This window comes from Pleurodeles waltl, chromosome 4_1 (assembly GCF_031143425.1).
Source record: "Pleurodeles waltl isolate 20211129_DDA chromosome 4_1, aPleWal1.hap1.20221129, whole genome shotgun sequence".
Lineage (NCBI taxonomy): Eukaryota > Metazoa > Chordata > Amphibia > Caudata > Salamandridae > Pleurodeles > Pleurodeles waltl.
The window spans coordinates 829,418,821-829,446,482 of NC_090442.1; the positions used below are offsets into that span (position 1 = coordinate 829,418,821).

At 46.3% G+C, this 27,662-nt stretch overlaps 1 protein-coding gene across 2 annotated transcripts in view; it reads right to left on the bottom strand.

The window, feature by feature from the left end:
- Positions 1–27,662, bottom strand: part of TBC1D15 (TBC1 domain family member 15) — a 439,633-nt gene that overhangs the window by 58,993 nt on the left and 352,978 nt on the right. For both annotated transcript variants that reach the window (XM_069229563.1, XM_069229562.1), the window contains one exon: positions 8,113–8,210. In XM_069229563.1, the coding sequence (XP_069085664.1) occupies positions 8,113–8,210 (98 nt within the window). The remainder of the gene's footprint in view (positions 1–8,112; positions 8,211–27,662) is intronic.

The window sequence follows — 27,662 nt, forward strand, 5'->3', positions numbered from 1 at the left end:
GCTCAGACAGACATATGACTTTTGAAAAGTAGTATTTTAGTAAAAATTCTCAATTCTTTCACTTTTCATATTTTACTGTATCGTTTAGTTATCCTATTTATTTTTTTAGCATTTACAATGACCAAACACCATTTGAGATGAAAAAGGGTTATTTTGACTTCCCATACAGATATTTACCTTACATTTACTTTGCATGAGATAACTGATGCGATTAATATTAGATCTGCTGCAAGGCTCCTGGCACTGATGATGTTGCTATAGACCTGATTACTAACTACTTATGAATGTCTTGAATTATTCCAAAAGCATTGCTAAGCCCGTATCCAGATCTCAATCAATCAACCATGTAATCTGTATGTTGTTATTTTTCACTCGTTGATTCAGCTGGGATTGTCAGAAGGAGGGCACTTTTGGAGAGAATTTTGAATTGGGAGCAGTAAGTGACACAGCTCGTGTACAGTACAGATTGAGGACTGGACTGTGGACAGTTGAACAGTGAGTATATTGATAATTATTGATCAATGAATATACTGTGAGTACTTATGGTTCTTTGCATTCAGCCATTTTGGAACTCAGTTATGCCTTTGAAATTATTAATAGGACTGATTAGTGGTCCATACTGTCACGAGTGGGCATTGAAGAAGATCATTTGAATATTCAGCAATGTCTACATTTGGATTTGTTGGCAAAAGTGAGATATGGTGAGAATGATGAGTCGACTAGTCCTTTAACTTGGCAGCAGGTCTGTGTCCTGGCACCCATACCTTTTTGTATGTTATTAACTTGAATGCAACTTTTGTGACCCAGGGACAAGACATGCCACAGATAGCACAAAGACCTATTCTTGCCCTTCTTTACTGTAACAACACTGTTAATGCCCCATATTTGCCAATGGCTTAAAGAAACTAAATGATGCCTTTGTGTCATTTATGGATGACCATGACCTAAACACCACTTTTTCTAAATCAAGTTGTGACATTAGGACCTACAGCTACTAAATCTAGAACCATGACAGTTAAAACAAGGTCATCTCTACCTCAGTTTTGATACTACAGGCCACTGGTCACATTTATAATCCTCTATGAAAAAAATCCTTTATTCAGTCTCATGGTGTTGTTTTTGACTTTGCATCCAGTATGGATATTGAATACCTGAAGCCTATGCTTGAGATCCATAAAAGAAACTGTAGGCTATGGTGCAAAGTGTAGATCTGCTCTTTTACATTTACAGATGTTATCCTATCATTTAGTAGATTCCGCTACATGCCTCTCCTCATGCACCGATATTAAACACAGGAGGGATGCCTTCTTAACAATGTTATATTTTTACTATTCATTTCACATGGTGTAAGGTTCCTGTTTATTTTTTGGCTTAATTGGTTTTTAATACAAAGGTATTGTATTATCTTTTGTGGATTTAAATAACCAATGCAGATATTTAGTATTAAAGTCTGACTGACACAGAAGCTCCTTGTGGGAAAGAGCCCCTTTTGGCATGGTTATCCCCCAACTTTATGTCGGATATCTGATGCTAACTTGACTTAGTGTGTGCTGGGATCCTGCTAACCTGGCCCCAGCACCTGTGTTCTTTCCCTAAACTGCACCATTGCTTCCACAACTGGCACACCCCTGGCACACAGCTAAGTCCCTTGTAAAAGATACCAGTGGTACCAAGGGTCCTGTGGCCATGGAGGGTCCCTAAGGGCTGCAGCTTGTATTATGCCTGTAGAAAGCTGGCTCTGTATATACTATACCAAAATGAGGTGTAGGGTGCGCAGGGTCTAGTGGATCTACAGAGGTTTAACAGAGAATAAAGTAGATAATACTGATACCTTCTTTTGTGGTAGTGTGGTCGAGTAGTTAGGCTTATCAGAGGGTAGTGCACAGCATCTGTTGTACACACACAGTCAAGAAATGAGGCACACACTCAATGACTCAATCCAGGACAATGTTTTTATATAGCAAAAATGTACTTTGTTATGTTATTTCTAGAACCAAAAGGATCTTTGCTGCACGTAAGTATAGTTTTAAGATTGATTCATTCATATATATCCAATGTATTTTGTTTAGGTTTTGCAGATAAAACAGTTTTTCAAGTAAGTAACACTTTTCAGTTTCAGAAGTAGACACAGTGCAATCACGCATAGGAAGCAATGCAGTCCACGGGAGGAAAAGTGTTAACACAGTTTACAGGTAAGTACTCAACCTAGGATCCCAGTCTTTGAGTATTAGGATGGCCACAGGTTAACGTTCAAGTTGACCTCAAAAGCACCCCACCAGCAATGGAGGACCACCAGGTGCAGAGGTCAAAGTAGGTTTTGGGTTTTTAATGGAATCCTACGGAGACTGAAGCCATTCAGAAAGAAACAGGTTGTAGATAAGTACCCGCAACTTCAGGGCACAGACCTGGGGGGTTTAGATTAGCACGGGGCACAGGTCAGCACCAAACACCACCTTCAGCAGCACAGAGGCGGCCGGGAGCAGGGTGCAAACACAGCATACAGCGCCCAATGCTTTTCAATGGGGGAACTCCAGGGGTCACAAAGATGCTGTAGGCTGGGTCCAGGGAGTCGGTTCTGGAAAAGGAGGAGGGCCGCCTGCTAAACATTGCTGCACTGCAGGTCGGATTCCCCAAGGCCAGGGGGCTGAGAGTGCAGGGATACCTTTAGGCCTCAGGAATTTTTGTCTGTTTCTCTCGCTGTCAGGGGGGTCCTCCAGATTTAGGCTGCAGGCGTCATCGTGTTGGACAGGAGGGGTCAACCCAGGGTGGACACCAAGTCAGAATCGCCTGGAGAACAACTCTAGTTGGTTGGGCCACTTGGACACGGGCCGTGGGTATCGGGTGCAGAGCGGCCAACGCTCGTGGATCCTGGGTGGTTCTGGAGTCCTTTGTTGGTGTTTCTTTCTGGACAGGGCCGCTGTCCACAGGAGTTCTTGGTCCTCTGGGGTGCAGGCAGTCCTCTTGAGGCTTTTAAGAGGTCGCTGGTCCTGCAGGATGTGTTACCTTTTTGTAGCAGGGCTTCAGAAGCTGGAGACAGGCCTGTAGGGTTGGGGCCAATTCAGTTGGCGTCTTCAGTCTTCTCTGCAGGGGTCAGCTTATTTCTTTATTACTTCTTTCTTATTTTTGAGGTCGCCAGGAATCTGGCAAGCTAGGTTCAGGGCAACCATAAGTCCTGGATTGAGGGGCTTTACGGGGGTCAGAGGGTAGTAGCCAATGGCTACTGTCTCTGAGGGTGGCTACACCCTTCCTGGGATCACTTCCTCCTTTGGGGTAGGGGACACAGACCTAACCCTACTGGTTCCTGTCCTCCAAACCAAGATAGAGTATTTTGCAGGGAGAGGTTCACTTCAGCTCTGGACACCATAGGGGTGGTCCCAGCTGAAGTGTACACTCTCCCTTGTTTTCCCTAATTGTTCCGCCGGACTGCCAAAATTGGGGCTTTGTCCGGGAGGGTGGGCATCTCCACTAGCTGGGGTGCCCTGGGGCACTGTAACAAAAGGCCTGAGCCTTTGAAAATCACCACCAGGTGTTACGGTTCCTGCAGGGGGGAGGTGTGAAGCACCTTTACCCAGCGCAGGCTTTGTTTCTGGCCACAGAGAGCACGAAGACTCCCACTCCATGTGGCACAAAACTCATCTGGAAGTGACAGGCTGACACAGACCAGTCAGTCCTGCATTAGAAGTTTGGCTAAAATACAGGGGGCATCTCTAAGATGCCCTCTGGGAGCATTTTTCAATAAATCCAACACTGGCATCAGTGTGGGTTTATTGTGCTGAGACATTTGATACCGAACTTCCCAGACTTCAGTGGAGCCATCATGGAGCTGTGGAGTTGGTAATGATAAACGCCCAGCCCATGTACTCAGTATGGCCACACTGCACTTACAATGTCTAAGAATGGACTTAGACACTGTATGGACATAATGCTCATACAACTATGCCCTCACCTGTGGTATAGTGCACCCTGCCTTTGGGCTGTAAGGCCAGCTAGAGGGGTGACTTAACTATGCCACAGGCAGTGGTTTGTGGGAATGGCACCCTGTGAGGGGTTCCATGTTGACTTTGTCTTTTTCTCTTTACCAACATACACAAGCTGCAATGACAGTGTGCATGTGTTTGGTGAGGGGTCACCCTGGGTGGCATAATAGATACTGCAGTCCTTGGAGACCTTCACCGGGCCACAGGGCTCCTGGTATCATGGGCACCTCTTACAAGAGACTTAACTGTGTGCCAGGGGGTGCCAATTGTGGGAACAATGGTACAGTTTCTGGAAAAAGAACACTGGTGCTAGGCCCTGGTTAGCAGAGTCCCAGCACACTCAATCAAGTCTGCATCAATATCAGGCAAAAAGTGGTGGGGTAGGGGGGAACCATGCCAAGAAGGGCACTTACCTACAATACTTGAAAGTGATACATTCTTGAAACTGTTCTTACCAGCAAAAAAGATCCTTTTGTTTCTAGAAATAAATTAACGAAGTATATTTTTGAAACATAACACATTGGCCTGGAGTTAGTCATTGAGTGTATGCATTATTTCTTGACTGTGTGTGTACAAAAAATGCTTAGCACTACCCTCTGATAACCCTAACCCCTTGATCACACTACCACAAAAAAGAGACCATTAGTGTTATCTACTTTAGCCTCTGTTAAACCTCTGGGGATCCACTTGACCCTGTGCACCCTGTGCACCCTATACCTCATTTTGGTATAGTATGTACAGAGCCAGCTTCCTACAGGCATAAGACATGCTGCAGCTCTTAGGGACCCTCTCTGGCCACAGGCCCTTGGTACCACTGGTACCTTTTACCTTTCTTAAGGCACCGCTGTGCCACGCCCCTTCCGTAGCCATGAAAGGGGCAAAAAGCAGACTGTGGATGAAGGGTCGCCAAAAGGCCCAAGGACTTGGCCATAGCCTTAGATTCCTTAAGGGGATCCAGCGCCGAGTCAGCCTCCTCGCCAAATAAGTGAGTGCCATCAAAGGGCATATCCATAAGGTTTGCATGGACATCCCCTCAAAACCCAGATGTTTTCAGCCAGGCGTGGCACCGAAAGGCCACTGTTGACACAACCGATCTGCCTAGTGAGTCAGTCGTATCTAAGCCACACCGAATTGTGAACTTAGCTTGGTTTCTCCCATCTTTCACCACTTGGGAGAGTATGGCCCAGTCATCCTCCAGGACATGAGGCAGAACTTGAGTACCCATATCCCAAATGGCATTCAAGAAATGGCCTAATAAGGATTCAATAAGTGTTCACCGACCTCAATGCCAGGCTGGTGGAAGAAAGCATCTTCTTCCCAAAATGGTCCACCCTCTGTCCGGGGGAGCGGAAGGGAATGCGCCATGCAACATTGAGGCATTGACTGCCAAGCTCTCAGGGGAGGGGGGTTGGCTGAGGAAGCAAGGGTCGCCCGGTGCAGGTTGAGGGTGGCAGGCGATCGTCCTATTTACAGAAGCCCTTGTACTGGGCTTGGACCAAGTTCCCAGCAGGACGTCTGTAAGTGCTTCACTTAAGGGCAAAAGAGGTTCGGATGCTGAAGCCCTTCCATCAAGATGTTTTTCTTGACTGCTACTGAGGGCATTTCAAGGTCGAGGACCTCCGCTGCACTACGCATCACCATTGCATAGGAAGCTCCCTCCTCTGTAGCCACAATGGGGGAGAGAGCAAGCCAGTATCTGGAGAGGTCTCCTACCTCCTCATACCAGTCCACATATGTCTCGATCTGGTGTTCTAAAGGGTCCAGTGACCCCTCCCACTCTTCTCCCATGTATGGCTGTAAAACATAAGGCTCATGCAATGATCTGGCATCTGTTGGTGCAACAGGTGCCAGAACTGGCATTCCATCTCCAAATCATCAGTAATCAGAATTGGGCTGGCGATGACAGCACCATTAGCATCAGTGTCGGGTCCGGCACCAGAGAAGTTCACCTGGGTACGACCGGTGTCCCTTCGGATCTGGAATCGGATCCATGAGACTACCTCAGAGCCGAGGCTGAAGCCGCTGAAGTGAGCTGGCGCCGGTGGCACCGGAAGCATCGGAGTTGGAACTGGTGCCAGAGAAGTTTGCCTGGATACGACAGGCACCAATCTGGATCAGGAATAGGATAAATGAGACTACCCTAGAGCAGAGGCCGAAGCTGCTGGCTTGGAACCAGTTGGGGCCCAGAGGTGTGCCAGAGGGGTCAGCCCACTCGAATACTCCGAGCATAGCCTTGTAAAACTCCTTGATCTGTGCGGGTGTTGATCTGGCTCCTGGAAATGGAGGGAGGTGCAGAGTCAAACTAGGCAACGGCTCAGCAGAACCATGCCAGGAGTCTCAATGTGCCCCACTCGTCGGGTCGGCCGATGGACTTCTTATTCCTCTTTCCCAAGTGTCCAGAGGACCTCAAATGGAAAAAAGTAGACTTGGGGCTCTGGGAGCAGTCCCATGACCTCCTTCTTGGCCGGGACCGAGACCGCCTCCAAGTTGCGCATGCCAGTGCTGCCGACTACCGGGCTGCAAGCAGCTTTAGGGAACGCTCCCTCAAAGCCTTAGGCGCCATTGCCCAGGAGTCCGAGTATGACTTGGAGTTGTGGTCACACTCAAGGCACCAGAGGCAAATGAGATGGGAGTCCCTAACTGATAAGCCGTAGTGATAGGCGCTATACGGTTTGAACCCAGCCTTTCTCAATGACTTTCCTCGACATGCAAAGGCCTGTCAATAAGCAACAGAGGGGTAGCTCTGTCAGGACCTGAGATAACTGGTTCTGAAAGAAAGAGCGGATGTCTGTGCACTTGGGTGGTGCCTATATAGGTGACCACACAACGTCACTTCCGGCACCAACTACGCCACATGGAGCCGAATGGAGCCACCTGAAGGAAAGCTCAAGGGATATTGCTCAGCAAAGGTCTCCGGATCCAGCCTGATGCCTGGGAAAATCAAAGGTAAGGAATCTGCAGCTAGCAGTCTCTTATAAGATACACTGGTTACATGCCAGTAGATGGCTAGCATTGAGATGGGTGCAGTGTGTGAGTGGGCCTTAGCGGAACAAAGGAGAATGCAGCTGGTGGGAATCAAACGGTCTTCAGGCATGGAGGAAGATGTGTCATTTTAATTAGCCCTCTGACACCAAAACCTAAGTGACAGATATGGAAGTACAGCATAATGGCAATGTGGGGGGAAACAGAAATGATCACAGTGGCATTGCAAACATAGGACAAAACTTGGAGATATAATTTGGCATGTTCGTAAATAATCATTTACAGAATTATGAGAGGAAGGAAAACAATACTGAAACAAGTACCTCTGTGAAGGGAAAACAGACTATTTTGTTGCTGTTGGAAAACAATAAAAAAGAAAAATGTATATCTAATAAATGATATTGAGTCACCTCAAGAAAACCAACCATGCAGATTGGGCTGACTGAATTGGCTTTTGCTTGTTCGCTTCATGGGTAGACAATTATAGGCCTTCTACTGAGATGAGCCGTCCTCTCTGTGGGCTCCTTTGAGTGGCGTTCCCATCTAAGTGGGCCCCACACTCCGTCTACGGAAGTGTCCTTTTGTTGCGTTCTCACTGCTTCTGGATGGACCCAATACTACACTGTCTTGTGGATTCTGTGTGTTTCCTTGATTTTGGGCCCACTCGTCTATTCAAAACAGGCACCTATATATAATGTTGCATTAGTTCACTTTTGCATGTTGCACTATCACTCTAAAAAAGAAAGGAATAACAAACCCACTACTTGAATATTCTTACATGGGGTACGTAAAGGAAATGCTTCCTCTATCATGTCCTATCTTTTGTACTTACTTCTTTAAACACTGACATACATGCCAACAGCATTAAGATGACCACAACAAGACCAGACCTCATCAGGACTTAATGTACCTCACCCAGCCTTTCACGCATAGGGCATACTACAAACCACACATTTATTCACCCAACCATACAGGTCTGCCTGTAATCACTCCAGACAGTGATTCACAATCCCACACTACTTGCAGTTATTTGCTAGATGAATATCGGAAACTTTAAATTTTTTGTTGAAAGCATGTCTGCACCGCATAAAATATGGACCACTGATTTTTCTTCACGCCCCTCTTAAAACAAAGATAAATAAAATGTTCTTACCTCCCATATCCTCAGAATATCATTGAATGAAAATTCCCTTTTAAATCGGATTAAAAGCCATCGGAAACAGAAATAAAGGTATCCGGAATCTTGTGATTCTATGAAAAACAGTCAAAACTTTAATAAAAAAATTTAAATCCGGAGTACAGGTGACTAATATACAAAAGTTCCCTAAATATGCCAATGATGTGTTATTCGCTATAGTGTTTGGCGGCTAGCTCACTGATTTTGGATCCTAAAGCCCGGGATCTAATCCCAGCTCTGACCATCTATGGAATCTTACATGATTCAGGGAACATTACTTTAGATACCAGTTCCCCAAATAGTAAATATGCATAATTGTATACAAAATAACTAAAAATCTGCAATGTGAACAACAAGTGTTAAAGTTTGCTTGCATGCAGCATACTAACTGCAAATTTACACGCTCCCTCCATCACAATGCGGTTTCCGTGATCTAGTTTCAACCAGACCAGGCGCTTGTATCAACAACACCTCATATTCAAGGTTTTCCTGCTAAAATAAACATGTTCCCTTTTGAACACTTTGCTACTCCATAGAGCTAGCTTTACAGTACTTCAAATACCTTCCAACAAATGAAAAATACATTGATAAAAACACAATAGATATTGTATTGTCGGGCAGCATTTGTATAAAGCTTACTACCCCTATGTGGGGATCCTGAAGCACTTATTTACACAGATAGCACGCAACACAGTCTGCGGTGTGTGGTCTTTGCTTTGAGCCTAAGGAAGAAAGCTTTCTAAACCAGTCATGTCTTTGAATCTCTTTTGAAGAAATGCAGATTGGAAAGTTCAAAATGAAGTTGATATTAAGTCATCCAAGACAGCAAGGCGAACAGATTATGCCACCGAACATATATATATATATATATATATGTATATATGTATATATATATATATATATATATATATATATATACACACACACACACACACACACACACACGTATACATATATATAGGCAAGTCGATACCCCACACTATTTGCTTTCACCCTGTTTGCAGAAAACCTAGTCACGCCTAGATGGCGTGTTTGGCTGCCAACCATGCTGTTAATCATGTATCCTCCCTCGTGAAATTTAATGGGTGCCTTGAAAATGGATTCTGGTTTCAAATACTTTCTGCCAGTAAAAACATACCATACAGAATCTTTGTTGGGTTGAAACTGCAGTGAAGACACAAAAGAACATGAAGGTGGCAGGGCAGCAAAGTGACTTGCTACCTATAAACTACTAGTGCTATTTCTGCTACTATTGTGCACAGCGAAAGCAATGGTGAGGAGAAGGAGAGAGGGTCGCACAGCAATTCAAAGTAGGGCTACTTAGCTTGATTGCTTTTGCTGCTACCACAGAATTAGACTGTGATGATGACACGTTACAATTACCCAGTATCAACCCTGCTCCCCTCAATGGCTCCCAGTCCCTTTTTAATGTCTGTGGATCTGGCAAGCCTTTATGTTGTGATGTGGGTGGCGGCAGGTTGGCAATCTGCTTTCTACCCACTTGGGGGCCATGCCTGATTGGATTGGAGTCCCAGAAGTCCAACGTGCATGAAGGTGCGGATTACTGATCATCTGCTCCCCACCCCCACTGGGACCATGCCTGTGTGCTAGGTGCCCTGGAATGCATTCGTAAATGCTGGGGTGGGGCCATGTGGGAACTCTGCTTTCCACCCCAACTGGGGTCATGCCTTCTGGGATTGAGGTTCTGGTAGGCCATTACTTGGTGAGACAATTGGAGTCAGGCTAATGCTCTTCTCCCCAACCGGATGGGACCATGTCTGTTGGTCTTGTTGTCCTGGCAGGCATTCATGTGTATTTGGGAATGCTGTCATGATGGTACTCTGCTTCCTACTCCAGTGGAGGCAATGTCTGCTGGGCTTAGAGTCTTTACATGGTGTTTTTGTTGTTCTGGGTTTGAGGATGTTTTGGCACTCTACTCTTAACCTGTGGGTACAATGCCTGCTGGGGTTGGGGTTCCTGCAGGGCTACATGCAAAAAGACATATCTTCAGGGACCATAACCCCCTGCAGAGTATAACTTATCTGCTACCTGCCTCACTGTAAAAAGTTGTCCCCATGGGCTCTTATGTGTTGTTCAGCACTTTGCTACTTCCCAAGTAAGTTTACACTATACACAGAAGTTGTTTTTAACGCAGGGAAACCTCTTACTTTAGTGGCATTTATTAGGGATTTCTGTTAGCTCATGAAACATAATTCATGCTGTCAGTTTCTCTCTATGTTTGAAAATACTTGAGAGACACCTTATCCAGCAAAGCAAAACCAATGGAAATAACTGAAAAGAAAAAGAAAAAAGGAAACCCTAGTTAAGAAAGATGAAATGTGCACAGCACAACCAATAACTACAAAAATGCAATACATCAGGCCACACATTTTTGTGGTTGCAAATGCTCCAGTTCAGCGTTTGCGACAGTAACTATACTTTTTCCTATATTCTAATCTCATTTTAGGAGTCAGAAAAACTTGGGATTTCGAATGGATATCTATTTCAGGTGTCCCTTCCAAATACTAAATCAGTAGCTTATGTATGAATATCCTGTGACCGAAACACGAATGCCAAACAGAGAAAAGTTGCAGACACTTCAAAGGAGTTGGTAATTTTTCTGTTAAAGGAAGAAGGCAACAAGTCTACTTGGGACCCTTTCCCCTTTGTAATGGAAACAAAAGTTTGTTGGTGAGGACGCAGCTGTCCAGGAGACCACTGTTTACTATCATACAAACTTTTAAACAGTTTAATATATTTTTTTACCTTGCAACTCAGTTTAAAACAAAATATTTAAAATATGATCAAATACATGGTGGCTGTAGGATAGTGGGCCTGATGAAGACTTTCCTTTATTCATTAGTCTTTTCCCACATCTTTCTCCTGGGTCGTACAAGAATTCTTCTTCCTTTGGTCACCTCAAGTGTGAGATTTCTTACTCACCATGGTGCGAACCCATTTGTCTGCCTTCTTTCCCAATTCTTGGGGAGAGTTCAGATCTGAGTCCACTAGGTACTAATGCAGCTTTTCAGACACACAGTTATTAAGGATGTGCTCCCTCATGATTACATTGCAAAGGCCCTCATAGTCATGTATATTACTACCACGCCATCCCTCCACAGCCTTAACTGAATAGTCCACAAAGTCTACCCAGTCTTGAGAGGACTCCTTATGCGTTTCCCTGAACTTATTCCTATACTCCTCAGGTGTGAGTCCTAACTAATCAATCAGATCCTCTTTCAAGACCTGGTTGTTATCTGCATCTTTCTCCCTAACAGTAAAAAGCTTATCTCTGCCTTGGTCTGCAAAGGAGAGCCTCAGGATAGTTGACTACTGCCTCTGAGGGACCTTCTTGACTTTGCAGGCCCTCTCCAAAGCAGTGATACACTTCTGGATGTCATCCCCAGACTTGTAAGGGGGGACTATCCTGCTGAAAATCCTGAAATCAAAGGTGTCTTCCTTGAACCTGGACTCTCTTATGCTGCCACAATGGGATGCTAACCCCAAATTCTGTCTTTCCCTCCCCACTGCTAGAGCCTCTCTCTCTCTCTCAAGAGCTAGCTGCTTTCTCAGCTTGAGTTTAGCCTTTTCAAGCTTCAGCAAGCTGAACCCTCTATCTAAGGATCCCTCGACTGAGCAAGAGTGGATGGTCCCAGCAGAAGATGCTGAGGCTAGACAAGAGGATGATGAGGAGAATCTACTCCTCCTGGGTACCCTTTTGACCAACCCAGGGGGAGGAAAAAGTGGGCCTACTACTATGACCCTCTCTTGTGCTATCAGCACAGCTCTCTGCTGGTTCAAGGTTCTCCCCAGAATCCTTATGTTTCTGTACAGCGTGGCCATAGGAAGTACCGGATACTTCTCTTTCCAACACTGATAGCTCACCCTCTTTAACTAATTCTCTTTCCCTCTCAGGATCTGAAATTTCATCGTGAAGAAATAAGCCTAGGAGAATAGTTTTGGTAGGGTTGCTACCTATCCTAAGTTTCCTAGCTGCAGACAGGGTCCTCAGTTACTTGAACTAAAGACCTTCATACCTAGAGGCCTGGGTCCTGTCAGCTCCCTCAACTAAGGACACAATGTTAGAGTAGTGTATGCGATGCAGCTATCTACTCTAAGGTTCTAAACATTTAAAAAGGTTGGAGAAAGGGCTATGGTAAACCGCCTGACTACCCAGGCAAAAGTTTAGAAGTTCCTGAAGTTACTAGTGTAGTGTGTAACCAATAGCTAGTGGTGATCTTTCGCATGGAAAGTCACTGCTGACCAAGTGGTACAGCAATGCAAGTGTCTTATCCCACTGCTGCCACCAATGTATGAGGCTGGCTCAGTTTATGGTATCCAGGAAACCCTTAGTGATTGTGTTTAGGTATCCAGATAGCAAAAGCTCTCTAGGGGTAGCTGAGGTGAGCAGCTCAAGGTTATCCAGGAGGAATGTAAAGCACTTGCAATGCAACAGCAGTCAGACAGTAAACCCCATACAAGAAAGAATCACACAGGTGTTGCTAAGTTAAAGGATTCTTTATTACAGCACTAACTACTAGACTAGCGTTGGTATATCTCCAGTTGGGATATATATACACACAATATATACACCAAATAACAAGCACAAGTAGTATAAAATGTACAGGGTGGGGCAAACCACATACCAAGTAAGTGGAAAGGAAAATCGTGAACCCAACTAAGGTAAGTGTGGTAGTTAGAAAGGAGCCAGGGAAGAACGAAACCACCAAAGGTAAGTACAGCAAGTGTCTCCAGTGACTGGGTGCAGAGTGGTTATCTACCTGGTCGTCCCAAAGACTAACACAGGGAAGTCACTGTTGGAATTCGTGAGTTTCAGGACCCTTCCCAGTGGACCCAGAGAAAACCCAAAGAAAGGAGGCAGGGTGAAGAGTGTCCCCACCCAAGGATACCCAGAAGACAGGAGTACCTACACCAGGAGACCCGGATGCATGGGGGTGAAATTACGTCAGAAACCCTTTCTGAAGTCAATCGAGGCCTTGGTTGTCCATCTGCTGTCACAACCGGTGCGCCATGCCAGTGGAACCCAAGGACGGATTCTGGACGTAGAAAATCCGAAAAGAAAGGGGACAGTGTCCAGCACCCTCGAAGATGCCACGGTGGTGCAGGTGGCAATGCCCACCCTCCTAGAGGTGCATTTCTAGCAAGTTGGTGAAGTAAGAAGTCCAGCTGAGAGGTCTAGGAGCTGCAGAAGATCCTAGGAGTCACCTACGAGCTGTTCCACTTCAGTCACCAGATTGCAGGAGGGTCGGTGACCAGCGAGGCCACCAACAAGCACTGGCAACTGCAAGCAGGAGCTAAAGATAGATTTGTAAGTTTTTGGGGACCAGCAAGGTCCAGGAGACTATACCCTTGAGGGGAAGTCAGGGATGGCCCTCAGCACACAGGGAGGCCAGCAGAAGTGGTCAGAGCCCCACTAGTGACCCACAGTTGATGGACGCAGGGAGTCAAGGAGGCCTCAGCAGCACAACAAAACTGAAGTCCCACGTCGCAGGGGCTGCAGAACGGAGGCTGATCTTTGAGATGCAGAGTGCTAGAGGCTGGGGTTTCTTGATGCCTGAAGATCTCCCAGAGAAAAAGTCAACAAGCCTTGGTGTTGCACAGGAGTTCCAGATGAGTGGCAGGAGCAGGGGCCCACCGTCTCCAAGTTGGTCAGAAGACAAGCAGGACTCAGGAGGCCACAGAACCACCACCTGTGATGCAGAGCCTTTCGATGTCTGTGGGACAGCAGATCCCACCAGCTGGTCGATGCTGTCTTGAGGTGCCTGCGGATGCAGGGGAGTGACTCCTTCACTCCAAAGGAGATTCCTTCATGCTTCCAGGTGCAAACAGAATTCTTGTGACCCTGGAGGATGAACAGCCTTGGATGTTGCAGAATTCTTTCAGGATCCAGAGAAACAATGTTGCAATGGTAGCCTTCCCACCAGAAGCACACTTCTTTCGGTTCCAAAGCAGACCAGCAGTAGTTCCAGAGGCCAGGAGCATAAGATGTCTTGCAGATTTTTGTTTGATGAATCTGAGGACCCACCCTAGGGGAGCCCTTAAGTAACCCTAAAATGGGGTTGGTAACTCTTCAAAGTGACCCACCTATCAGAGGGGGTCAGGGACGTCATCTACCTGGCCTAACCAGTCAGATGCTCCAAGATGGAAGAATCAACCAGCCACCTAGCAGAGCTCTGTGCACTTCCCTAGGGGAGGAGCTGGACAGAGGGGTTGTCACTCCCCAATCCTTTGTGCAGTTTCACACCAGAGTGGGAACTGGTGCAAACCGAATTATGAAAGGAGGGCACCAAATGTGCCCTTCATAGCAGTCTGGGGGTGCTCAGAAGTCACCCCAAGCATTAGACACCTAATACACAGGAGAAGGTGGTCACACCTCCCCCTCAAGGAAATCCTTTGTTCTGCCTTCCTGTGCTTAACCCAGGCTCGCCAGCAGGAGGGCAAAACCATCTCTGTGGTTGGCAGCAGTGTGGGCTGGCAGCCAGAGCCCGTAGGTTTGCACAGGCAGAACTGGGGGATCCTCTAAGGAATCCCCAGAGCACATGAGATTATGCAACTAGCACTAGAATTGGTGTAGTTGCATGATACCAAACATGCCTAGTTTTGGAGAGGCAATTATGTAGTTGTACCACTCGTGTTGACCAGTGTCCACTACATACCTTAAGATGGCTTCCCTGCACTTACAAAGTCCAGGGAATGGAGTTCCCTGCTCATGCAAAGGTACCCTCACAAGTAGGGACATGCACTCTACCCTTGGGCTGAAGGGACTACCAGAGGAGTGACTTACCGTGTCTAAGTGCAGTGACCAGGATATAAGGAAAGCCTTATATCAGTGGTGAAAGGGTCATACACAATTTCACACAATGGAACGCCTGCAGACATCGTTTGCATGGGTTCCCATGGGTGGCACAATGGATGATGCAGCCCATAGGAGACCCCTGGTGTACCAATGCCCCGGGTACCTAAGTACCATATTCTAGGGACTTACATGGGTGCCAATTGTAGGGTGAGAAAGTTAACAAGCAACCAAATTTAGAGGAGAAAGCACTGCCACTAGGGTCCTGGTTAGCAGGATCCCAGTGAACTACAGTCTAAACATACTGACATTAGGAAAAGAGTGAGGGTAACTATGCTAGAAAGATGGTACTTTCTTAAGGTGGTCTACTGACCAGAGTGGGCTATCATCCCTGTTATGGTTAATATTTGTAGTGAGTCAAAATTTGCAATGTACCTCGTGAATAATGATGAGGTAGGTCAGATTGTCACCAGGTACGATTCAGAATTTTGTGAACTGTAGGAGGCTGGCCTGGTTTGTAGCGAGTACCAAGGGTTACTTACACTCTGCACCAGGTCCAGGTATCCCTTATTAGTGTAGAGGAGGTGTCTAGCAGCTTAGGCCGATAGAAAAGGTAGCTTAGCAGAGTAGCTTAGGCTGAACTAGGAGACATGCAAAGCTCCTACTATACCACTGGTGTCATATGCACAATATCATAAGAAAACACAATACACAGATATACCAAAAATAAAGGTACTTTATTTTTATGACAATATGCCAAAAGTATCTCAGTGAGTACCCTCAGTATGAGGATAGCAAATATACACAAGATATAAGTACACAATACCAAAAATATGCAATAATAGCAATAGAAAGCAATGCAAGCAATGTACAGTCACAATAGATTGCAATGAGAGCACATAGGTATAGGGGCAACACAAACCATATACTCCAAAAGTGGAATGCGAACCACGAATGGACCCCAAACCTATGTGAGCTTGTAGAGGGTCGTTGGGACTGTAAGAAAACAGTGAGGGTTAGTAAAATAGCCCACCCCAAGACCCTGAAAAGTAGGTGTAAAGTGCACCTAAGTTCCCCAGAGAGCACAGAAGTCGTGATAGGGGAATTCTGCAAGGAAGACCAACACCAGCAATGCAACAACGATGGATTTCCAGACGAGAGTACCTGTGGAACAAGGGGACCAAGTCCAAGAGTCACACTCAAGTCGTGAGTGGGCAGATGCCCAAGAAATGCCAGCTGAGGGTGCAAAGAAGCTGCCACCGGATGGTAGAAGCTGTGGATTCTGCAAGAACGAAGAGGACTAGGAACTTCCCCTTTGGAGGATGGATGTCCCACATCGTGAAGAAGCTTGCAGAGGTGTCCCCACGCAGAAAGACCGCAAACAAGCCTTGCTAGCTGCAAGGGTCACGGTTAGGGTTTTTGGATGCTGCTGTGGCCCAGGAGGGACCAGGATGTCGCCAATTGCGTGAGGAGACAGAGGGGGCGCCCAGCAAGACAAGGAGCCCTCACAGAAGCAGGCAGCACCCGCAGAAGTGCCGGAACAGGCACTACGACGAGGAGTGAACCGGAGCTCACCCGAAGTCACAAAAGAAGGTCCCACAATGCCGGAGGACAACTCAGGAGGTTGTGCACTGCAGGTTAGAGTGTCGGGGACCCAGGCTTGGCTGTGCACAAAGGAAATCCTGGAAGAGTGCACAGGAGCCGAAGCAGCTGCAAATCACGCGGTACCCAGCAATGCAGTCTAACGTGGGGAGGCAAGGACTTACCTCCACCAAACTTGGCCTGAAGAGTCACTGGACTGTGGGAGTCACTTGGACAGAGTTGCTGAGTTCCAGGGACCACGCTCGTCGTGCTGAGAGGGGACCCAGAGGACCGGTGATGCAGTCTTTTGGTGCCTGCAGTTGCAAGGGGAAGATTCCATCGACCCACGAGAGATTTCTTCGGAGCTTCTAGTGCAGAGAGGAGGCAGACTACCCCCACAGCATGCACCACCAGGAAAGCAGACGAGAAGGCGGCTGGATCAGCGATACAAGGTTGCAGTAGTCATCTTTGCTACTTTGTTGCGGTTTTGCAGGCGTCCAGAGCAGTTAGCGGTCGATTCCTTGGCAGAAGGTGAAGAGAGAGATGCAGAGGAACTCTGATGAGCCCTTGCATTCATTATCTAAAGAATTCCCCAAAGCAGAGACCCTATATAGCCAGAAAAGGAGGTTTGGCTACTTAGGAAGGAGGATAGGCTAGCAACACAGGTAAGAGCCTATCAGAAGGAGTCTCTGACGTCACCTGCTGGCACTGGCCACTCAGAGCAGTCCAGTGTGCCAGCAGCACCTCTGTTTCCAAGATGGCAGAGGTCTGGAGCACACTGGAGGAGCTATGGGCACCTCCCCTGGGAGGTGCAGGTCAGGGGAGTGGTCACTCCCCTTTCCTTTGTCTAGTTTCACGCCAGAGCAGGGCTGGGGGATCCCTGAACCGGTGTAGACTGGCTTATGCAGAGATGAGCACCATCTGTGCCCATCAAAGCATTTCCAGAGGCTGGGGGAGGCTACTCCTCCCCAGCCCTGACACCTTTTTCCAAAGGGAGAGGGTGTAACACCCTCTCTCTGAGGAAGTCCTTTGTTCTGCCTTCCTGTGCCAAGCCTGGCTGGACCCCAGGAGGGCAGAAACCTGTCTGAGGGGTTGGCAGCAGCAGCAGCTGCAGTGAAACTCCGGGAAAGGTAGTTTGGCAGTACCCGGGTCTGTGCTAGAGACTTGGGGGATCATGGAATTGTCTCCCCAATGCCAGAATGGCATTGGAATGACAATTCCATGATCTTTAGACAAGTTACATGGCCATGTTCGGAGTTACCATTGTGACGCTGTACATAGGTAGTGACCTATGTACAGTGCACGCATGTAATGGTGTCCCCGCACTAACAAGGTCCGGGGAATTTGCCCTGAACAATGTGGGGGCACCTTGGTTAGAGCCAGGGTGCCCACACACTAAGTAACTTAGCACCCAACCTTTACCAGGTAAAGGTTAGACATATAGGTGACTTATAAGTTACTTAAGTGCAGTGGTAAATGGCTGTGAAATAACGTGGACGTTATTTCACTCAGGCTGCAGTGGCAGGCCTGTGTAAGAATTGTCAGAGCTCCCTATGGGTAGCAAAAGAAATGCTGCAGCCCATAGGGATCTCCTGGAACCCCAATACCCTGGGTACCTCAGTACCATATAGTAGGGAATTATAAGGGTGTTCCAGTATGCCAATGTGAATTGGTGAAATTGGTCACTAGCCTGTTAGTGACAATTTGTACAGAGAGAGCATAACCACTGAGGTTCTGGTTAGCAGAGCCTCAGTGAGACAGTTAGGCATCACACAGGGAACACATACATATAGGTCACAAACTTATGAGCACTGGGGTCCTGACTAGCAGGGTCCCAGTGACACATAACAAACATACTGAAAACATAGGGTTTTCACTATGAGCACTGGGCCCTGGCTAGCAGGATCCCAGTGAGACAGTGAAAACACCCAGACATACACTCACAAACAGGCCCAAAGTGGGGGTAACAAGGCTAGAAAGAGGCTACTTTCTCACATGAACCTACTTAATAGTATGTGCGTCAATTTTCAAAATTCCACACTGGTCGCAAAAATACTAGTCACAATTAGCAATCAGTACCAGGTAAGAAAATAGTTACTTATCTGTAACTGTAGTTCTCCAGTATAGGAATATTTCATAGCTTCACATGCTTGAATCCATCCCTGTCATCGAGATGAGTCCCCGGTACCTTAGAAAAGCAATTTCTTGATAGACACCTACATTGTAGACCCTTAGATTAGTATCATATCACAGTCATTTTACAAAAAGACCAAATGTTAGAGTCAACCAAACAAGCGGCACTACCCTTTAAAACCCTCCTGAGAGAAGCTGCCTTTCCTCAGACTGCCTACGCACTAGTGTATATTATTATTAATCGATATAAGGAGATTAACAACATAACATAGCAAAGATGGAGAGGCGATAGAGAAAATTGTGCATAACATAGACTATGTGGCTGGAGGGAAGATGGAAAAGGCTCACCTTTACTGAAAAAGATGTCTTAGCATTGCCTGGCCCATTGCTGCATCCCTCAGGATTTCTGTATCCAAACAGAAGTGCTGAGTGAAGGTGCGTGCATTTTTCCATGTTGCTGCACAGCAGATGTCAGGCAACAATACTGCTGCAAACAATGCCTTGGACGCGGAGATGGCTCTCGTGGAATGTGCATGCACTGGAGAGTTCAAACACCAGCCCACCTTTTGATGACAATTAACAACAGCACTGGAATTCCATCTGGATATGCTCTGTTTTGTTACAGGACAACCCTTCCTAGGTGTACTGTGGGCTACAAAGAGCTGTTTTTCTTCCAGTAGGTTTTAGTCCTGTCTTAGTAGAAATTGATACATCTTTTGAGATGTAGCGAGTGGAGGGCTCGCTCGGCTGTAGTCTGAGGGGTTTGAAATAATGATTTGAGGGTTTTGAAATAATGATTTAAGGATTACCGGCTCATTGAGATGAAAGTCCGAGAGGTCTTTTGGAATGTATTTTGGATTAGTTTGTAAAATGACTCTGCCCTGAATTGGAGAAATGGTTGTTAGATGGTAAAAGCCTGAATCTCCTTATCCCTATGTGCAGATGTGAGGAGTAGAGCCACCTTCCAGAAAAGATACTTCAAGCTCGCTCTATGGATGGGCCCAAACGGAACTTTCATCAATTGTCCCAATATGTTAAGTTGCCATGTCGGAGGAGGGACTCTGACTGGGGGGAAAGCTCTGAACAATCCCTTGAGAAATTGCTTAATGAGCCTGACACACCATAAAGATGGTTTATCTGATGATCTTCTAAAACGGCAAATAGCAGCAAGGTGCACCTTAATGGAAGGGTGGGCCAATCCAGACTTTGCTAGATGCAAAAGGTAAGGCAAGATCTCTTCTGGAGATGAGGCGATGGGATGTACTTTAGCAGTTGCACATCACGGACAGAAAGTCTTCCACTTCAGGCAGTATGTTTTATTAGTACTATCTGCCTGCTCCTTAGCAAGTACATCTCTACAGTCCTTTGGAATATTCAGATGACCAAATTCTTGGAATTCAGGAGCCAGGCTGAAACACAGAGGGAGATGGGATCCAGATGCTAAATTTGCCCCTGGCTCATTGTCAGTAAAGATGGGTTGGCTTGAGTATGATGGGAGTCAGTAGGAGAAGTTCTGAGAACCAGTGCTGACGCAGTCATGCAGGTGCTATTAATATGATCTGACAGGGCTTGGCTTTCATCTTGTTGAGCACACTTAGAAGGAGAGGAATAGGAGGAAAGGCTTGAGTAAATATGCCTGACCATGCAATCGAAAAGACATCCCCCAATGACCCCCAATGGGGATGCCAGCTTGCAAAGAATTGGCACTTGGCACTCTCTTTGTGGGGTTGCAAAGAGATCCAGACTTGGATTGACTACTGGAGAAAGATGGAATCTAGCGTTCCCTGGTCCAATTATCACTCGTGACAAGTGGTCCTAATCCTGCTTAGGGAGTCAGCTATGGCACTCTGGTGTCCTGGCACGTGTTCCGCATCAGGTGCACTGTGAGGTGGATACACCAGCTCCAGATTAGTAGAGCCTCCTGAGACAGTAGGCAAGATCAAGTTCCTCCCTTTCTATGTAAGTCATTGACATTGTGTTGTCTGTTCTGACAAGCACCATAGAATGTTTGATCCTGGGAAGGAAGGCTTGCAGTGCCCGGTATACTGCCCTTAACTTGAGAAGATTTATGTGTAGGCCCCAATGTGAAGGATGCCACTTGCCACTGACCTGAAGGTCCCGGAGCTAAACTCATTCAGTCATTGTCTGCAGGAGGTGTCCTTAACTTGTCTTGTGGACATTCTCCTGGGAGGAGGTCAACTGTACGCAGCCACTAGTGGTTGTCTCTGATGAGACTGAGACTGGATCTGTTGAGTACTGAGGAAGTATGCTGGATAGTGATACTGGTGATATCCTCCATGAAAGAAGGGGTGGTCTTTTTCCTCTAGCACCATGAAAACGCACTTTCCTGTACTGTAATGTGTCTAGCGAGTGTCTGTGTCCTACTTGATAGTTTGGCGAGCCTCAGTCACATACTTGCCAAACAAAGCCTCTCCATTATATGGCAAGTCCAGTATCTTTGTTTGGACTTTTGGTCTGAAGTTAGTGGCCTTAAGCTCTCCTTGATGGTGTAGTACTGCCACTCCTGCCAGCTGTCTAAATCCAGCAGAGGCAATGTCTAAGGCACAGTCAATAATTTCAGAGGAAGAAAGTTGGCCTTCCAGCAACACCTTCTGTGCTTCCCCTCTGATGTTTTCAGGGAGCTCATCCAAATATTGAGATATATCTGACCATAACTGTCTGTCATATCTACTGAGGAGTGCCAAGGAACTTGCGTCTCTGACAGTCATGGCAGACATTGCTGAAAAACGCTTGCCTATATTATCAAGATGTTTTCCGTCTTTATCAGGTGGTGCTGTCAGAGAGATGGAGGGGTTTCTTGATCTCCGTTGTGCTGCCTGTGAGATGAGTGAATCAGGTTTAGGGTGCACTGTTAGGCAGGCAGAAGCATCTGCTGAGGCTCTGTATTTCTTTTCCAGTTTGGCCAATATTGCAGATACTGTAGCTGGATTAAGCAAGATCATTAAGCACTCGCTCCACACATAATCAATAATGGGACTGGCCCTGACTGTTTTCCGATAGGGCTCTTTGAAGTCATAAAGAAGACAGTCCTGTTGTGTTGAAGGCATCAGCAGGTTGAATCGTGTGGCCGCTCTTCCTAAGAGGTTGTGGAAACATCCTATCTCTTCTTGAGATGACTCAACAGTAGGTGGTGTTGGGGATGCTGGCGTGAGCAAGATGTAGTCATCCGATTCATCTTGATATGTCTGAATTTCACCTTCTTCTCTCTCTTCTTCAGAAGAAGATAGATCATATAGTAGCACCACCAGCGGAGAGCGGAGTGCGATTGGGTTTGTAGCCAAATGCTGTGGCAGAGGAGGAAGTGTATGAGGAGGCATCACATCTGTAGAGGCTGGAACTTGCTGCACAGGAATAGCTATTGGAGGGAAATGTGTTCTATTATCTGCTAACATTGATTGAAGATCAGATATAAGGGCTGACGGAACACATAACATGTCTTGTTGGTACTTCGAAAGTTGATGACATTGTTGCGAACAATGTTGCTGAACATAATACTCTTCTTCCTCAGAGTAGTCTTGATATTTGACAAGCAGCTCAGATGTACTCCTTGCAACTCCATAAAAGCCATTGTCATCAGATTCATCGTCATCCAGCAGGTGGGATGGCAGGAGCGTTGACACCTTGCTTGGTGATGTTATAGATGGTGTTAGTTGTGCATGTTTCATAGAATTCAGATTTATTTGGGCTGTCAACGTTGTTGTTGTCGTGAATTGAGGCAGGGTGGTGATTCTTTGCCTCATCAGCGGTGTTTCAATTGTTGACAATTTAGTGTAATTTGTGAAATCATTTGTAAGGCAGTTGCCCTGTCGTCAAAGGCGTTGAAAAGAGACCCCTCGATGGGAGCATCAACAGTAGCTGCGTCAATGGAAGCGTAGTTGACAGAAGCATCGACAGAAGGTGTTGACGAAAGAGATGACAGGAGCGTCGTCGACAAGGGAAACCAACGGGAGCGTAATTGACAAGAGCGTTGACGGGATGATAGTCATCGTCAATTGTCTCAACGATGAGGCAATGGTTATGGTCGATGGTAATGAAGACTGTCATCAGCGATGACTTCGTCAACGTGCAGGATGCTGCCGTCGACACTGCAATGGTGTGACCATAGAAGTCATAGGAGAGACTGTAGACAGCACTGTCACCGCTGTCCTCGTCAACGGAGATACCATAGATGGTGAGGAAGTTGGCTTTTTGAAGGTATGTTTTACCTTAGTTGGAGGCGTTGGGGGCTCAGAAGTTGATTTCTCTGTTGATTTGAGGAGAAATCTGACTTCTTTGGATCCTTATTTGGCAGTTTGGCACGTTTATGAGGTGATTTTGAGGGGATGTGATATTTTACAGAGCCCTCAACAGATTTTTTGGATGCCTTCCTCGGAGGTTCTGAAGAGGCAGGAGTGACTGCAACCTATCTAGCATGCTTCACTGGTGTTCTAGAAGATGTATAAAACATGTGACATACCTTGCAGTCTCTAGTCTTCTGTTCTGGGTAGAGAGAGTATATAGAGCCCTCATGAGGATCATCTATGTGCAGCTTCTTCTTCATGCATGTGCCACAAGGTCTAAACACACCGTCTTCTTTTGGTGTCTCTGACATACTTGTCAGGTTGAAGCACCAAGTTGTAGAAAATGGCTTCTTATAAAGTTAAATAATGAAAATGAAGAAACAATGTTTCTGAAGCAGCTGTGACTGGAAGAAAACTGAGCAGAGCTCAGAGGAGACTCCTTGGAATGATGTGCAGTGGAAAATCTGTGGGGAGGCAGCCTCTCTCAGGAAGGTTCTAAAGGGTGGTGTTGCCTGATTGGTTGACTCTAAAGTTTGGCCCTTTTTATAAAACTGACTGTGATATGATACTAAGCTAAGGGCCTAAGGTCTACAGTGTACGTGTCTATTTTCCAAGGTACTAAGGACTCCCATCCCGACAACGGGGAAGGATTCAAGCATGTGAATCTATTAAAGTTCTAATAATGGAGTTATTACATGCCACATGCCACTTGAATACAACCCTGAATCATACACCTGGGCTCATGATCATTATTTAGCACCATGTTGCTCTTTAGTCAGGTTAACACCATAGAGAGACCCCCAGAGATACATACATACGTGCTTCAAACAACCTTTCAAAGAAAGTCAACAGTATTGTTCATTGATCTGGCACAGTCATATATTATCTAGTAAATGAAAATGATAGTCTTCTCTTGATGATTCCACCCAAGGACCAGTATTTAGTGTACGGGGGTTGTACATATGTGTTTATCATACTTGTTTAGAAAATATTTTAATGATGAGAAACACTGTCCAGTTCTGTTATATGCACTAGGGTTTGGTAAATATGCTGAGAAACAAAAATGTATATTTTAATTATTTTTTCTAAACTTCTTTTTTGGTTTTTACAATAAAAAAAATAAACTTCAATGTCAGTTTCATCTTATAGTACAGTATAATGATAATCAACCAGGCACATCACTTGAGAAAAAAATTGATACAACAGGGTTATACGAAATAGGCTGAGGTGCTCAAGGTTACATTTTCTCAATGCAGTGCTGCGCTCAACTATGGGATACGTTAGGATTCATACAAATAAGTCTCAACACCTTTGTTAGTCTATATCTAGGGTGTGAGTTTTTCAGTCTAATGCCCTAATAGATATCTACTCCACGTATTAACCTGGGATTGTGACACATCTTGATTTGCTAAGGAGAGCAGGGGGTCCTACATAGCTCTGTGTCTAAATATTTGTGGTAGGAAGGAAATGCAAGCTCATTAGTATTAATACAGTAAATTAAATCTTTAGCCAGTCTTTGTTATAGAGTGTCTCCACTCCAATAAAACTGACACACTTCTTTCAGCAAATAAGAGGACTACTGTGGTGTATTTGCATAGCCGTGCTGGAATCTCAAGCACACAACCGAGTAATGCCAGTAGTAGGGTTGGTCAAAATAAATCCTAGGCATTTCAAGCAGTTTCAGAACCCCCTTATAACATTACTAGTCCAAGCCAGGTGGAAGAAGTCTGCAAAGGTATGACATGATCATACCACGTGGCCACCTGTAAATTACTTCCAACCAAGCTCTTATGCCTTTAATCCAGTCTATTCATAAATCTGTAAAGTTTCATTCTGTGTCTGCCATGAATGAAAGCCTCACCAGTTTGGGTGCAGAAAGTAGCCCACTACTTTCAGTTATTGGGGGAGGATCGAAAACTGTCTGCACTTAGTGTTCATCTTAGGGGCACTGCTCTTACTCTCAGTCTAAGCTCATTTGTCCAGTCTGATTTGAATATCAACTGCAACCGTGCTTGTAGAGCACAGTACTGTTGCAAGTATTGGAAGAATGATCCCATGCACTCTGGGGGCTCCTTAGAGGACCACCAGCATTGCTACCACCAGCCTAGACAGGGTTTTCTGGGCAGCCCAAGCTGATACCACCCCTCAGACAGGTTTCTGCCCCCCAGCTCAAGCTGATCTGATCAAGCCCAGGAAGGCAGAACAAAGGATTTCATTTGGGAGAGGGAGAAAACACCCTCTCCCTTTGGGAGGGGTAGCCTCTCCAAGGCACTGGTATGTTTTGAAGGGCAAATTTGGTGCCCCCTGTGCATAAACCATGAGTCCACACCAGTTCAGGGGCCCCCAGCCCCTGCTCTGGCGCGAAACTGGACAATGGAAAGGAGAGTGACAACTTCCCTGTCCATCACCACCCCAGGGGTAGTGCCCAGAGTTCCTCCATATGGTCCCTGGGTTCTGCCATCTTGTTTCCAAGGTTGGCAGGGACAAATGGGAACATCTGAGTGGCCAGTCCAGGCAAGTGACGTCAGAGCCCCCTCCTGATAGGTGCTTACCTGGTTAGGTGATCAATCCCCCTTTTCAGGTCTATTTAGGGTCTCTATCTCTTGGGTGGGTCCTCAGATTCGGCTTGCAAGACTCCAGCAGGATTCCTCTGCAACCTCCACTTCGACTTCTGGCCACCTGAACTGGGATTGGATCCTCCAGGAACCAACAACGCTGCAAACAACAAAGGAGACTCTTCTGCAATTTTATTTCCACGTCTCCTACCAGCTTTGCAACATTTCCCCTGCCATGCATCTTCAGAAGAAAGCAACTCTTCAGTCTGCACAAGAAGAAGAAGGAATCTGTCTTGGATTGACTAAGGGCCATATGTACGAAAGCTTTTTCCCATAGACACAGAATAGGTAAAATCCTTTGGTACATCTGGCCCTAAGTCACTCCCCTGCAACTGCAGGCACATACAGCAAGCGACGACCGGCTGTGTGGATAGCCCCTCATCTAGAGCTGGTCTGGAGTAGTCCTCTTGGTCCTCTCTGCCATCTGTCCAACTGTGGTGGAAGTAAGCCTTTGCTTTCCCATGCTGGACAGTACCCCTGTGCATTGTGTCTTTTGCAGCTGCCAGGGCTTGTTGGCACCTCATCCCAGGGATCTTCAGCCAATGAGCAGCTCCAGCCCCCAGAACTCCTTCCTGCAAAGCACAGCCTCCTGCGTGGCTCTTCGGCAGCGTGGGATCTTCTTTTTTGTAGTGCTGCATGGGTTCCCTCTGAGACTCCTGTGTCCCAGTCCTGTGAGACTCCTGCGGGTGCTGCCTCCGCTCCCGTGGACTCTCTGCGACGCTAAGGGTCACCTGTGACTCTCCCTCATGGGTTGAGTCCTCCTAGGCCCTGCTGGTCCCCGGCAGCACTGCTTTTCCACTAATCGCGAAGCGAGTTTGCCTTTGCCAAGGCTTGTTTGTGGAATTCCTGCATCGACACCCATCTGTAATCTTCACTCAAGCGTGGGACATCATCTGCATCCATCGGGGAACTCTTCTCCGGCTTCAGTGCTGACCTGTTCTTCATCACCGTCGACCAACTCCTGAAACTGCAGCTGTGGGGGTAGATGCTCCTACTCCTCCTGGACCCCACTGTGACTCTTGGACTCATGTCTTCTTTCTTCAGGAATCTACCGCTGGTTTTCTTGCAGTCTTCTCCTGGTGTCTTCTTTGTCTTCCTTTCCTCCTTTTGGGTGGCTTGGGGAAATTACAGAGATTTATTCCTGCTTTCCTGGTCGCTGGAATGTACTGCGTTACTTATCTCTGTGGTTATCTAGTACTCCCAGCTCCCCTCTACACATTCCACTTTTTTAGTTGGGGGTCCTGTGTTTGCATTTCATTTGTTTTAGTATATGGTTTGTGCTCCCTCTAGAGCCACTATTCGTTATTACTATTCACATTGTTTTCTAACCTTTTCTATGCCTGTTTCTAATTCCTAGTGTATATATTTAGTGTATTAATTAACTCCTATTGGAGGGGTGCCCTTATGGCAATGTGTGGTATTGTGCTCCAAAAATAAAGTACCTTTATTTTTGTAAAACTGAGTGTTTTCTTTCTTGTGCGTAAGTGCTGTGTGACTACAGTGGTACTGGATGAGCTTTGCATGTCTCCTAGATAAGCCTTGGCTGCTCATCCACAGCTACCTCTAGAGAGCCTACCTTCTAGACACTGCCTACACTTCACTAAGAGAGGATACCTGGACCTGGTATAAGGTGTAAGTACCCTGGGTACCACCACACACCAGACCACCTTCCTACACTCAGGTTTGGACAATGTTATCAGAAGTCACATAATGTGGGGTGGGGTGTTAACACTGTGCCTCACCTCTACACAAATAAATAGATAAGGTGCTAAGAGTTTATAGAACTCGACCAGGAGTCTGTCGTCCTACAGGCATTACTCTGCTGCATGTTACGGATCACTGCAGGAATCTCAGCAATTGTGACTGTACCATCAAGCTCTAATCTTTGTGTATGACTCAGCCACGGCAGTGCCACACCATCTATGTAGTTAAGAATGGCGTTTTCAGAGGGCACAAAGCTGGAAGACTACAGAGTAGAAGGTCAAATATTTGCTTACAATACTATCTGTACTGTGTACCCTCCATTCTATGCATTTACACATTTCTACAATGGCTCCTGAGCCCCAAGGGTGGCAAACCAAG